This window comes from Taudactylus pleione, unplaced genomic scaffold, assembly GCF_031769625.1.
Source record: "Taudactylus pleione unplaced genomic scaffold, aTauple2 ptg000012l, whole genome shotgun sequence".
Classification (NCBI taxonomy): domain Eukaryota; kingdom Metazoa; phylum Chordata; class Amphibia; order Anura; family Myobatrachidae; genus Taudactylus; species Taudactylus pleione.
Genome location: NW_028284415.1, coordinates 657,501 through 672,504, shown reverse-complemented (window position 1 = coordinate 672,504; position 15,004 = coordinate 657,501). Strand labels below are relative to the sequence as shown.

The window sequence follows — 15,004 nt, the reverse complement described above, 5'->3', positions numbered from 1 at the left end:
ACTTATTGACTCGAGTATAAGCCTAGTGTGGGAAATGGCAGCAGCTGGTAGTGCCCCCAGTAGTAATTCCCCCTGGTTGTGCCCTCAGTAGTAATCCCTCCTGGTAGTGCACCCAGTGGTAATCCCCCCCCTTTCAGTGCCTCCAGTGGTAATCCCCCCTTTCAGTGCCTCCAGTAGTAATCCCCCCCTGGTAGTACCACAAGTGGTAATCCCTCCCTTTTAGTGTCCCCTGTAGTAATCCACCCCTGGTAGTGCCCCCTGTAGTAATCCTCCCCTGGTAGTTCCCCCAGTGGTAATCCCCCTTTTAGTGCCCCTGGTAGTGCCCCCTGTAGTAATAGCCCCCTGGTAGTGCCCCCTGTAGTAATCGCCCCCTGGTAGTGCCCCCTGTAGTAATCCCCCCCTGGTAGTGCCCCCTGTAGTAATCCTCCCCTGGTAGTTTCCCCAGTGGTAATCCCCCCTTTTAGTGCCCCTGGTAGTGCCCCCTGTAGTAATCGCCCCCTGGTAGTGCCCCCTGTAGTAATAGCCCCCTGGTAGTGCCCCCTGTAGTCGTCCCCCCCCCCCCAGTAGAGAGAGCTGTGATAAGAATTAAAAAAAAAAAAAAAATCACTTACCTGAAACTCCCGCTCCTGGTCCCGCCGCTATCCGCTCCTCCGGCCGCTTTGCATGGGAGAGACGTCGTCATGACGATGTGTCTCCCATTACCCACTGCGGGAGCCGGAAGATGGCTCCCGCAGTGGGAGCAGCAGCAGCCGCTGAGAGTCTGACAGACTCTCAGCGGCTGCTGATTACAGCAAACACACAGCTGTCTGCTCCGGCGGCTGTGTGTTTGTGCTGTGTAGCGCTGACCGAACTCCGTCCGGTCAGCGCTACACTTCACTCGAGTATAAGCCGAGGGGGTACTTTTTCAGCACAAAAAATGTGCTGAAAAAGTCGGCTTATACTCGAGTATATACGGTAGTAACAGTCTGCAATCTGCTGATTGTTACCATACACTAGCAATCTACAGCCCCAATCGATCTGTGAAATCCAACATTCCAATCACTTGTTGGTTGCAATCTGCAATCTGTGAACCCCATTCATTGCAGATTTTTTTATACAATCATCTGCAAAACACAGAATTGCTACAATCGATTGCTGATGTATGGGTTGGCTTACCATACTATCATTTTAAACCAGGACACATATATATTAAACAGGTTCTGTGGCTGGCTGGCTTCAAGCCTGCATTTCACCTGATTTTATTCAACAACAGAACCTGTTGAACCAGTTTAAACGGATAGTATGGTAAGCCTATGTATGGGGGCCTTAATTCATGTGTCCAGATTTACATGACCAATCCATTAACCCTAAGAATGCTTGATATTACATTCTTAGCCTCTATACTTGACAGATAAAGTAGCAGTTATTACTTGTCAAGAATTATTTACACAGGTGACATCTACAGACTGTTTAGAGGAATTTTTATGAACAGAATGCCTTTTAATTGATTTAATTAAATGTGGGGTTATCTTTATACTATATATTAACCTTAATTTAACATAGGTTAACCAAGGATTACTGGATTTTGGACTAGCACAGATTAAATTCCTGCTTGGTAATCACTACACTGTGCACCTGTTCCTTTTACTGTCTTGCTGGGATTTTTAATTGATTTTAAGTACTATATTTAGCAAGCAGTGATAAACTCTTTTTCCATAGTTTTCTGTAGAAATAGGGGTTGTAACTGCTTCTGGCAATTTAAAAAAAAACCCGATACTGCACAGAAATCATTGACTTTGCCTGCAGTCCTTACTATCACATCCCCATAGTCTGGTATGGGAAATATGTGTGTACATACTTGTGGATTTAGCAGCGTTGTTGTACACACCAGTGGATGCCTCAAAGCTATGAAAAACCCAGCTGCTTAACCAGTAGAGCAGTTTATTGATGTTACACAGCAAACAGCCGTACTCACTGTTATACATTATATGGTCATATCGCCATGACAGGGGCGAGGCCTAATGAAGTAAAGAGCCCGAATCCATCCCCAAAGTGGTACGCTGCATCTCCTCTCTGGTCTTTTACAGGAGAAGAGAATTTAGAAGTAGGCAATTATGGGTATAGTTAACACTTACTTGGGTATAGTTAACACTTACTTGATGCATACAGTATACTATCAGAATAACAACTGTAGCTCGTGGGAGAATGGGTTTGACTACAGTAAGCTGGGTACACAACTATACAATCGTCAGGCCGTTCTTTCAATTCCCACCCATTCATGCGATACTTTAAGAGTGTGCATGCACCTTCAATTATGTTTCCTCTGAAGAAATCTTTTTTGCACCTGATGATCAGGTTTATGCACAGTTTCATTTTCATCAGATTCTACGGTACAATATGTAGTGTGCACTGACACTTCTGCTCATACTTCCCCAGCAGCAGCGCCGCCTTTGTGTCTTTTCAGCAGATATTTTAGACAGATGAGTTTCCTGTATCACAAGAGAGGTTGTAAAGGTGTGTACGACTATGCATGATTTGGAAGTCTGATTAGGACTTCTGAACGTAAGTGTGTTTGAAGTTAAATCGTATCAAAAGTATGATTGTGTGTACCTAGCTTTAAAAAAAGACATTATAAGCCTCCAATATAGATTTCTTAACTGGCATTTTTGAGTAGCTATCTGTGGTGTGGTATGGTTGGAATAAGGAGAGTAGAAACGCTAATATAGTCAGTTTTGGCCAATCATGACTGTACTTCATTTTTATCCTTCTGCCTTCTTTCTCTTCTGGTTTTGGAGAAGGCTTCTATTTTTTGTGTTGCATGGACACACTTGTGGTCATCAGAATAGCTGTTTCTTTCTTTGGTATTGTCCTGGCTGCTGGAACCAGGCAGGGCACAAAGATCATCAAAGAGGACAAAAATGACAGTTGAACTCTCTGGGTCCAGCAACTGAACTGAAATTGTATTCCAAAAAATCTTCAGAACAATCCCCACCATGGTGTAATGACTGTCCGTGATACTACTTTAATTTCTTGTGAAATTTGGGCAGATGTATGAAGCTTTTGGAAGTGATAAATTGGAGAGTGACAAACGACCAGCCAATCAGCTCCCAGTCATTTTTCAAACGCATCCTGTAACATGACAGTTGGGAGCTGAGTGGTTGGTCGTTTATCACTCTCCACTTTATCACTTTCCAGAGCTTCATACATCTGCCCCAATATGATAATATCATGTAATTTAGGTCACAAAGCTGATCTAAAGTGCAGCCATCTCTAACTGCCATTCACATGACTAAAAATCAGTTGCATTGCAATGCATCAACTTAAACAACTAGAATGCCTATTAAATTGTCAATTCTAAATACAGCATTGAGATCTGCATTAGAACAAAATGACTTCTTCCTGGAACTGAAATGTGATTGCAGTCTATGAACTCATTAGGCACCAATGCCATCACCAAAAAAGCAGCTGCAGTAACTGAAGAAAGAGGAACGTTCTGAGGAAACAATAGCCATGAAATTGCAACCGGTCAACTCAATCGGTACTAGTGACATCACTCATTAATGGAGAACCGCTATTAATGTAATTTAATTGTATCAACTTATTAGGAGTCATTGACATTAGTAGGAAACAGTGGCATTACTGAGGAACCAATATGCATATGTTTGAAGCATTTCAACTCATAAAAAGCCAGTTATATCACTAGAAACCAATGACATCACAAAGCCAGTCATATTGCTAGGAATCAGGGACTTAATTGAGACGCAGAGTTTTTCGGTGATGTAACTGGTACTTTGTTAATTGAAAGACTGCATTCTCATGCATATTGGTTGAGGCCTCAAAATGGCTGCTTCCACTGTGTGGTGTTAAAAGACAAAAAAATGTCCCAGCGCTAGAGTGTAAGTGACCAATATTTAGATCTTAATGAGATCTTGTAAACCTGAAATATGAATGGCAAAATAAAGAGGTGGATGTAGATTACTAATAAAATAAACAAATACATTTATTATTGAGGTGATGGTAAAAGCTACAAAATTGATGCCTTCGCCATGGGGTGTGTGGTCAGGCAATATGTTCACCCTAACATGGAGCATATTTGTTCATATAACCTACTTTCTTTATGATTTATGTTTAAAGATTAGAATTTGCTATTGTCACACTCTGCACATTTCTACAAGCCCCAGGATTCTTTGCATGTTTTCATTCCCTGAATGGCTGAGAGAATTCAGCAGACTGAATTTTCTAAGTATCCCCACCCGCCCCCAATTTTTTTCACATCATACCGCTCTAATTTCCGGGAGCGTTCCTGTTCCTTTCACAGATTTCTGAATGATAATTAATAAGACTTGCAGGCAGGAATTTACCCGACCTCATTTTCTGGTCCTGGTGTAAACCTGTAGGCAGATATTTGTGTATGCTTGTTAATTGATGCTGAGGGCCAGTTTAAACCATCTGGTGAAATGCACGCTGTCTGGTTTGATGAATCATAGAAAGTATTAATTAAATAGGACACTCGTGAATACAGGCTACTTTTTAATTACCTTTCAATGATATGCCAGATCCATATGACACATATTCCTAATCTTATAAATTACAGGAAGAAGTAATTTTGCTCTAATGCAGATCTCAATGCTGTATTTAGAATTGACAATGTAATAGGCATTCTAGCTGTTTAAGTGGAAGCATGGATACTGTTTGTGCATATGTATGTGTGCCTGTCCCTGTAAATGCTGACTATGTCTGTTTCCTTGTATGGGGTTGGGTATGAAATACCGGCAGCTGAACTATTGAAGATACTGATGGAGGCTGGTAAGTACCCTATCCCAACCCTCCCTTAGTGGTGCCTAACCCTAACCTCCCCCCCAGGTGGTGCCTAACCCTAACTCCCCCTTCCCGCACCCTGAACCTAACCCTCCCGGGGGGATGCCCTTCCATTAACCCCCCCCAGGTGGTGCCTAACCCTCCCTGGGGGGTGCCTAACCCTAATTTCCCCCCAGGGGTCCCTAATCCTCTATCCACGGCTAACGCGCTGATACTTACCCGGATCCTTAGTTCGGGATTCCGGCGGTCATGATGCCGACACCGGTATCCTGATCTCCTTCGGGATATTGGCGTTGGCATTTTGCGGGGCGGCAGGATTCCGACGTTGGTATTTCAACTGCCGGCATCCCGTCCTCCGGCATATAAATTACATCCCCTTTGTATGTATATCAAGCCAGCAACCACTTTGCAGAGACCATAACCCAGTATGCCTAGGCTCCGCCCCTTTTGATATCAGCAAATTGTTACAATTATAGGCTGCATAATGGGTGTCATGCCTCTTGTATTGATATTCGTTCATGCATTTTACAGTTTGCTGTTCCTTTCAGGACCCAATCTATGCAACAACAATGGCAGATTGAATAATTCTTTCAAATTTTAAGATCGTTTCTGTGGCCAATAGCAAAATGTACAGAGTTTTTCTGTTCATACCATAGTAGCCCATGTTCTAAGCCAAGACATATCAATATATGGGCAGAGCCCACTGAATAGCAGTTAATTGGAATGAGTTAATATTCGACCAGGGTATTATCTGTGTGGAGTTGGTTTGTGCGGGTTTCCTCCAGATGCTCGGACTTCCTCCCACAGTTCAAAAACATACTGGTAGGCTAATTATAGAAAGACAACATCAGCTGCTCGTGCTTAATTCTTGCTTTTGACTTTATTTGTGTAATTTAGGTGTTTTATGATTGTTTATTAGATTGCTTGAATTTTATTACACTAACACCTAAAATCTCCTATTTATTTTATTTTTTTAACATTTTATTTATTTATTGACAAAATGGAAACTAGTATTTGTATGTTTTTATGTGTTAGTGAATATAAGGTGAGATTTATCAAATCTTGGAGAGAGATATTGGAGAAGTTGTCATTACCATCCTATCAGTTATTTTAGGCTGTGCTAGAAAAATCACAGTAATGGTGCATACACACGATCAGATTTTTCCTTCAGATATGAACGATAACGATTTAAAAATCGTTCAGTCGTTCATATCTGAAGGAAAATCGTTCATATCTGACATGCCTGAACGATGGACGATCAACGATGCGCGTTCCCGTTTGTCAGATAACGATATCTGACATCTGATGGGTTTGCAGTCAGACTTGGACGATTCCATTCATTTTAATGCAGTCAAAAATCGTTCAAATCGTTCAAATCGTTTAATCGTTCAGTCGTTCATCTGACAAATCTGACAAGTCTGACAAATCTGACCGTGTGTACGCTCCATAAGAAGCGGATTGTTTGCGGTGAGCAATTTCTTCACTTGATATCTTTCCAAGATTTGATCAATTTCCCCCATAGTTTGTAAGATCCAACAGGGCAGGAACTTGTGTGAATGATAGTCTCATTTCAATACCGCATAATATAGTGATGATATATTTATAAGCGTTAGTAATAAAAATAATAATGTATTAATCTGTTGGAAGATTAATGTTTGAAACCAGACACTTATATGTCTGGGTGTGAACAATATGAATTTGTAAGTGGATCTATCACATACACAGAGTGGAGACAGTTTGTTGTGGCTGGGTCATTCCATGGTAACTCGCGTTACAAAGTGACATAGCAAACAATTAGCAATTTCTGTATATAGTTTTTAAAGCATGACCTGTCTTATTATTTTCTCAGAAACAGACAAATCTCAGGTGCACAACTCCAAATTACTGATAATATATAAATGCAATAACATTTTGCAATGAATAGAGGTTTTTAGCATAATCATGGCCAAGGTTATGGGCCTACCCACCATATCCAGGTAACCTCTTGAATATGGTGGGTAGGCCCATAACCTTGGCCATGATTATGCTAAAAACCTCTATTGATTGCTAAATTTTATTGCATTTATATATTATCAGTAATTTGGAGTTGTGCACCTGAGATTTGTCTGTTTCTGTGCCTGCGATTAGTCTCATCAGGTAGCACCTCCCATTATATATATTTACGGTGTGCAGTCCAGGAATATTTCTTCTTATTTTCTCAGTAAATAAAATGAAGTTCACATAAATTCCTTTTGCTGCTGATAGCCGTGCATATACTTGCTATGTCACTTTGTAACGTGAGTTACCATGGAATGACCCAGCTTACGCTTCACTGATGTCAAACTAATCTGCTCTTTTGGATTTCAGTACCATCTGTATGCGGATGATACTCAAATCTACCTATCTTCCCCAGATTTATCACCATCTGTACTGGTCCGTTTCACTGAATGTCTTTCTGCAATTTCATCTTGGATGTCATGTCGCCACCTAAAACTTAATATTTCTAAAACAGAATTAATTATATTTCCACCTGCCAATAACAGTTACCAACCTGATCTCTCTATCACTGTTGATAACTCGACAATCCACCCTGCCCCACAAGCCCGTTGCCTTGGTGTCACCCTTAACTCCTAACTGTCCTTTGTTCTCCACATTCAATCTGTCTCAAAATCATGTTACATACATCTATAAAACATATCCAAAATTCGACCATATCTCACACAAGACACTGTAAAAACTTTAATCCATGCACTTATTATTTCCCGCATTGACTATTGCAATAGTCTCATTACTGGTCTTCCCATAAACAGGCTATCGCCATTACAATCCATTATGAATGCAGCTGCAAGGCTTATCTTGCTTGCCAAATGTTCATCGTCTGCTGCCCCGCTCTGTCAGCCTCGATTGGTTGCCTGTTTTGTACCGTATTCAATACAAAATACTTTTACTTACACATAAGGCTATTAATCAAACCACACCAACATACATCTCTTCACTCATCTCAAAATATCTCCCTACCCGACCTCTCCGCTCAGCACAAGATCTGCGTCTCTCATCCCCACGCATTGCTTGCTCCCATTCACGGTTACAGGACTTTCTTCGGGCTGCACCCACTCTATGGAATGCCAATAAGACTTTCCTCTAGTCTCCAATCCTTCAAGTGTTCCCTGAAAACTCTCCTCTTCAGGCAAGCTTATCAGATTCCAGAACCGCCCACATAACCTTCATAGCTTCAATGTCTAATTACATCCCCTTTCACAGTCCACACACAGCCTCACACATTGTCTTTCTCTCACATCCTCATGACATTTGGCCGACATTCCGGTGTGACTGGATCATGCAGCCCATCAAGAAACTGCATTCTGGCTGGACCAAATTGCAATATATAGCACCTATCCTTGTGTATCAATGCCTATTTCCTTATAGATTGTAAGCTTGCGAGCAGGGCCTTCCTACCTATATATCCGTCTGTTATTACCCAGTTTTGTTCTATTAATGTTTACAATTGTAAAGCGCAACAGAATATGCTGTGTGTGTATGTGTGTATGTATGTGTATATATATATATATATATTTAAGAAATTGTTAATAAAAATGTATAAATAAATGTCACTTGCTCCTTGTGAAATAATAAACTTTAGTTCACCCCACAAAATGATTGCCTCCAATGTTACCAGTTGGTAGGCTCCTGGCAGGACCATAGCAGGGAGATAATTCTTCCTAAGTCAGCCCCGTACCCTACACATGTGACATCATGATGCCACAACAAGGGTGCTAGGACCATGAAGAAGCTGAGCGCCACAATCATCCAGACACGGTGGGGGTCTCTGGATGTCTTTCTAGGTTGCAGCATTCTGTTCAGGTCACCCGACAAGCCAAATACAGGTACCACAGAGTAGTTATGGTGCTGCCCCCTATGCCCTGCTCTCTGGGGGTGACAAGTTTGCACACTTCTAGTTATGGTCTTGACTTCAAGCAATACATGGGCTACTGTATTACTGGAGTTCCTGTATGCTGTAATAGTCCCTGATATGATGAAGTTATTTGTGCACTGTTGATCCACTACAACTAAATGATGTTATGTCATTTGTATTTATGATACACAAATCACAAATGGGCTATGGTTTCCTTTCTTCTGAATATATTGTGGGGTCTATTGTGAGAGATTTGTGGAGAAAATGGAGGACTGTATATGGTAGTAAACCGTTAATTGAGTGACTCTGCAATATACGTATCATATGCCATATAGCACAAATTAATTACTGTGATAAGGGGCAAACAAACTTATGATCTAAATTTGTATTAAATAGATTCTGACCCAGAGAGCTTACAGTTTTGTTATATTATATAATCCGATACTGTGTTCAAGTTCAGAACATGGGGCCTCTCCCTCCTGCACAGTTGGTGCCGTTCCCACCTCCCACCCAGTCGCCACCACTGGAGAGGAGAGGACCTGGACCGCAAACCTGCTCCCATGGTAATGCTAACAGTCAGTACAGCCGCCGCTTCCCGCAAGCCATGTCGTGAGGTGGCACAGACGGCTGTTAGCTTTACCATGGGAGCATGTCTGTGGTCCGGGTCCTCTGCAGCCACGTCTCCTCTCCAGCCTCTGCGGGGACTGTGTGGACTGTGCGGGAGGCAGTGGCATGTGGGAAAAAGGCAGCAATTAACTGAGGCAATATGACAGGGGCGGCAGGGACTGTGCATGAGGCTCAGCATCTGTCACACATGGTAAAAAGGTGAGCTAAACACTTGTCTGTGATCTTTCCTCAAGCAATGGCGGGGACGGTGCAGAAGGCGGCAGCGGTGCCAGCTGTTAGCATAACCATGGGAGCATGTCTGTGGCCCGAGTCCTCTGCAGACATGTCTCCTCTCCAGTAATGACGTCTGTGCGTGAGGTGGGGGCCCCATATTCTGAACTTGAACCCAGATACTATCTTAGGAAACATTGATGTGTAGGTACATCTAATCAGAACCTGTGCCAAATATTTTAAAAGATATGACTAAGACCCTGTACGAAGCAACTTTAGTAATGTAAGGACCATTGTCTATTCCAAGTAATTTACAATCTTGTAGTTTAATGATGAGGTCGTGTACCCTTGAGCTTACAATCTAGTGTTGTATTGATCAGTTACTGTCCCAAGAAACTAATAAGCAAGTGATAAAATCATTAGCTCCTGTAACTTATGCTGGGTACAGAATTTCAGATAAATTCTGCAGATCCGATAAACTCTCTGACCCAACAGAGCAATTGTCTGATCTGCATACACTTGTACACACTGAGCAGTTTTGCAATTTTTAGCTCATTGTGTGATATGCTCAGATGTCTTCAATGGGATTGGGGGTCTGGAACTAGATAGGTTGTGCAGGCCATCAGATCCCGACCTCCCGATCTGACCATTGCATGAGCGTTTGAAGCTGCTTATTAACGACTGCTCCTGCTTACACACTATACAATTATCAGTCAGATCATACAATTATCGTCTGATCGGCCCGATAATTCTCTAGCGCACAGGTTCTCAAACTTGGGCCTCAGGACCCCAAACAGTGCATGTTTTCCAGGTCTCCTCACAGAATCATAAGTGAATAATTAGCTCCACCTGTGGATCTGCTGGGTGTTTCAGTGAGTAATGAATACCTGCTGGGTGACCGGGAAAAGGTGAAATGTGTGGGGTCCTGAGGACGAGTTTGAGAACCACTGCTCTAGTGTGTATCCAGTTTTAGCGTTCACAATGTAGCTAAATAATTATCAGTGCTTACATCATGAATCTTATGCTAGTGGTGTGATGGTTAGACTCTGTCCCAGGGCATTTAGAATCTAGTGATCAAATTATTAAAATCTGTACAAAAAAAACTTACATCCTATTAGTGTAATCGCTCAATGTTCCATGAACCATTTGATTTGACCTTGTAATTACATCAAACTTGAAGCCATTTTCCATTTACAATGAGCTAACAGCTACTCACAGACACTCTTTCTTTTCAATCATCTGGAAGGGACAACTTCACAAATAATGTCAATGACTCTAAATGATAGTGCATGACCATGTGATGCACTGTGTGGGTCCTGCCTGGACGGCTAAATGAAAGTTGTTGTTTGGAAACAGTAATACCCATATGAGATGACATGTGAGTGAGGTGTATAGATGACACGTGAGGGGAAATTACACCATACAACACTATCAGTATACATGATAACGTTTTTCAAAACCAATGTGACCTGCTATGGGATCTAATAATAATAACCTTTTTGATCAACAAGAACTATTGTGATGATATTTCTCATTAAACGTAGCAAATACTAATCTGTAGAAGATTTTTTTTCTGTTGTCTCTCTACATTGATATTTTGTATTTTTTCTTGTTTCATTGCAGTGCTCATTTCTTCCTAAATTTTCCATACATATAGAGACAAAGTATGAAGACAATATGGGTTCCAACGACAGTGTGAGTATTCAACTTTGATCTTATTGAATCTTTATTAATTTCAGATTCAAGTATTGTTAATAAGATGAATTATGGTTTAATAGTTTTATTAAGTAATACTGTTTTCTAAGCTATTTTAACATAGACGCCAGTACTTTTGAGATGGATAATTTAGTAAACCCATATCAATTGAGGTTGAAAGTATAATAGCTTACCCCACCCCACCACCAGAGGGTGTGTCCAGCACTTCCGCCAGTCTGGACCACCCCTCCCCTAAAAGTACCCTTTGAATGTCATGCACATTGTGGCAGGTGCATACAGCATCCCTTCACCGCAGCAGTGAACTAGATCATATCTCCAAAACGTCTGTCCTTCATGACCTGCTTGGGAAGGATGGTCAGAGTGCTCAAAACAGCGCTGATCTGACTAAATCGGGGCAGTTGTGAGGCATGTAGTAGTCTAGATTTTCACTTTCCTTTCCTTTCCTTGTCTATTCACTAAAATAGATCTTGGTAGTAAGCTGTGACTGTGAGTAGTTAGCTTTTTTTTTGTAGCAATGTTGCCGCAATCTTCAAAACCATTAACCCACATAGACCTAGAGTAGCTAATGTGTATATACATTTTCCTTTTACAATCAGAAATATAAGGCACCAGAAAAAAATAACAGCAATTTGCAAATAATGTTATCATTAATTGGAAAGTTTTTAATAATGTGTTTTTTTTTGTTTTTGTTTTTTCAATTGCATAGTTATATTTGGTCACAAAACTCTGTTACATAGTTTTTGCTGCTTATGTTGAGTTAACAGTTTGCTGTATTAGTTATGCAATTGTCATACAAGATGTATATAGATGTTAATACACTCAGTGATGGGTTAACCCCCATTTTAATTTTTAAGAGAGATCCATCCATATATGTCCATCAATTTTTATATAATGCCATTTGGGTAATAAAACATAGTTTACAAAACCTGAAATATGGATGTTTGCAGGTAATGGGGAGGACCAACACTATCATACAGCTTTCATCATTAAGAGGACATTATTTTTTAATAAAATTTGAGCTATCGCGGATGCATATGCAATTACCATACTGGCTGAAGTTATATGCGTTTTCAGTTTATCAGACAGGGAGCTCCCAGAGCAATTTTAACACTTATATTAGATTTATTTTAAATATGCAAATGCAAGCTGCCTTATTCAATTATATATTTACAGATTCACATGTAACAATCTCCTCAGTGGAGAGAAAGACTGTTGCAATACTGGAAGATCCAGTACCTCACCCACTCTATGAATCGAGATCATTCCTTTTAATTTTTTTCATGTGCCGAGTGGGAAAATATCTCAGCTTTTTACAATACTATAAGAGACGCTGACAGTACCAATAATAGCAATGTTTCTTTTCCATTTGGTTAATAACAATGTCAAGTCTCTCATTTCTATTATGAGTGCTTTTCACTGGAATTCATGTTCTGCCATCTTGTGGCCAAGGTGGAAAGTACACTAGTGGGATACGTTCACAATAACTCGGTATGGTATTACCATCAGTATACCCCAAAAAACAAGCAAATTAAATAAAAAAAAAGAACATCAAAAGAATGGATGTTATGTTAGATCAAGAAGCCAATAATTTTACTTACCTAATGCTTTCAAATTGAAGACCTGTTAAATTTGGGAAGTAAATGCTCATTTACTATTTGAATACCTTTTTGTTGCTTTTAAATAAATATAATTATTAATTAGAATGAAGTAAGTAATGTTGGTGGAATATAGAGCAGTAGGAGTACACGGAATCCGCAGACCGAGATATGTCACACGACCCTGAGCCCAATGAAAAGGATCTTTCCTTCCACCCTGTCCTTGCCTCTACATATAGGCCCTGATTCAAAGGCGCTCGCTATTTGCAAGCGCTCGCTCTGAATCAGGGCGGGCCGTTTTTTTTTTTTTTCACCGGCCTCCAGGCCACTCGCTAAGCTGTGGGTGACCACCCACAGCTTTAGCGGGCAGCCTGGCGATGGTCGCGATTATCGTGACCATCGGGCTTGCAACAAGATCCTTGTGGTAGGGCAGGAAGTTCACTACTGACATCACTGGTGTCACTTTAACAATATGGATAGAGGCACCCTAAAGGAGCCATCTAAATTCCCTGGCAAGCACACCCGGATTTGGGATTTTTAACCAAAGTTGTTGAAAATTGGAGCAATGAGTCTACCAAGTCAGTAAACAACTTCATTTATATACATATACTAGAGTCACTCAGATTTCTTCATTTATTATATATTCATTTAATTAATTCATTCTACTCTGGGCATCCAGATACATCATTAATTCTATCCTCAATAGGTGAGCACTTAGTACCCACATCGATTAATTCAAGTTTGTTTTTGGAGTAAGGACACCTCCAGTACCTAGCTGCTCCCCCTTTTTGAGCGCTTATCACAAAACATATTCTTCCAAAATAAGTTAATGTCATCTGCATGTTCTTTGTCATCTACATAGTTAAGGAACACTCTTTCTAGATGACTGCCTAAATATTTTAAATTGCCTTTATACGCTACACGTCTCTTGCACCACTGGCATTCCTCTATTTCAGTGGTTCCCAAACTGTGTGCCGTGGTACCTTGGGGTGCCTCAGGACACTTGCAGGGGTGCCTCAGGATGGTGGTCTGGAACCAAATCAAATTATTTATAGTCATTGTAATGTAAATATGTGGACAAAGAGAAGGAAAAGCCTGTCTACTACCACATAACTGAACCTAAGGATGACAAGTAAGCACAATTTACTTAATTTATTAATTTTTTCAGAATTTCTCAATATGAAACTTTTGGCTTAGGGGTGCTTGGAAAACAATTCTGATACTCTAGGGTGCCGTGATTCAAAAAGTTTGGGAACCACTGCTCTATTTAATAAATAATGTAGCACTCTCAGTGATCATGTCTGTGTATATGACAATGAGCAGTAGTTAAATACGTATTCTAGTCTTTGGAACCTCTTGCATAACGTCTTTTTTTAGATACGAGATCCCAGTTGTGTTTCTCAATCATCCGGAAAAAAAATGGGCACAGTACATTAAACACAAACTTAAACAGATGTATACAATTTGCAAGGATGGTTACAAGTTAAATATACAGTATGTGGACTTAAGTGTCATTTAGCTAAAAAATAAGTTTTCATTGTAATATTTGCTACAAACATGATACATTTTGTTTTCCATTACTTTTAATGCACTGTAGTTTATACACATATGTGCATCTCTATGATTTGCTGTTTTGCCTTTTGTTTAATGCAGATATTTGAGAATGAAGCGAAAGACATGGAGAGAGATGTTTGTTTCATTGATATAGCATGTGACGAGATCCCAGAGAGATATTATAAGGAGTCTGAGGTAAGTGGCCCTTTAGGGCCCCATGACTTAACTCTTCCAAAAAAATGTACAAAAAAAATTTGTTAAAGATAAAGTGACCATTGGTTGTAATGCAGCCTTGCCCACCTACTACTATTCTGCTCTTAAGCTGTTTTTGTTAAATGAAACCTCAAATATTAATTGTTATAATATCCTTTATAAGCATCATCTTGGGTTTAGCTCAGTAAAGGTCAGAGTTTAGGTAGCAGCCACAATGTTATGGATGCTGTGAGTACTGTGAATGGTGGGAAATGATGAAGGTAGTTTACAAACCATAGACTATGCAGAGGGCATCACTTTACACTTTTTTTGTGGCAATTGTCCACCGTACACAGGACAAGCCCACATTTCAGCATTTGTAACTGTGCTCTGCACATCCTTTTGCAGGGTTGCTGGTTTG

The 15,004-nt window shown here is 40.4% G+C and overlaps 1 protein-coding gene across 1 annotated transcript in view; it reads left to right on the top strand.

Annotated features, from left to right (window-relative positions):
- PITPNC1 (phosphatidylinositol transfer protein cytoplasmic 1) overlaps nt 1-15,004 on the top strand; it is a 285,340-nt gene that overhangs the window by 224,958 nt on the left and 45,378 nt on the right. The window contains exons 6-7 of the mRNA XM_088468531.1: nt 11,150-11,221; nt 14,491-14,586. Coding sequence (XP_088324657.1) covers nt 11,150-11,221; nt 14,491-14,586 — 168 coding nt within the window. The remainder of the gene's footprint in view (nt 1-11,149; nt 11,222-14,490; nt 14,587-15,004) is intronic.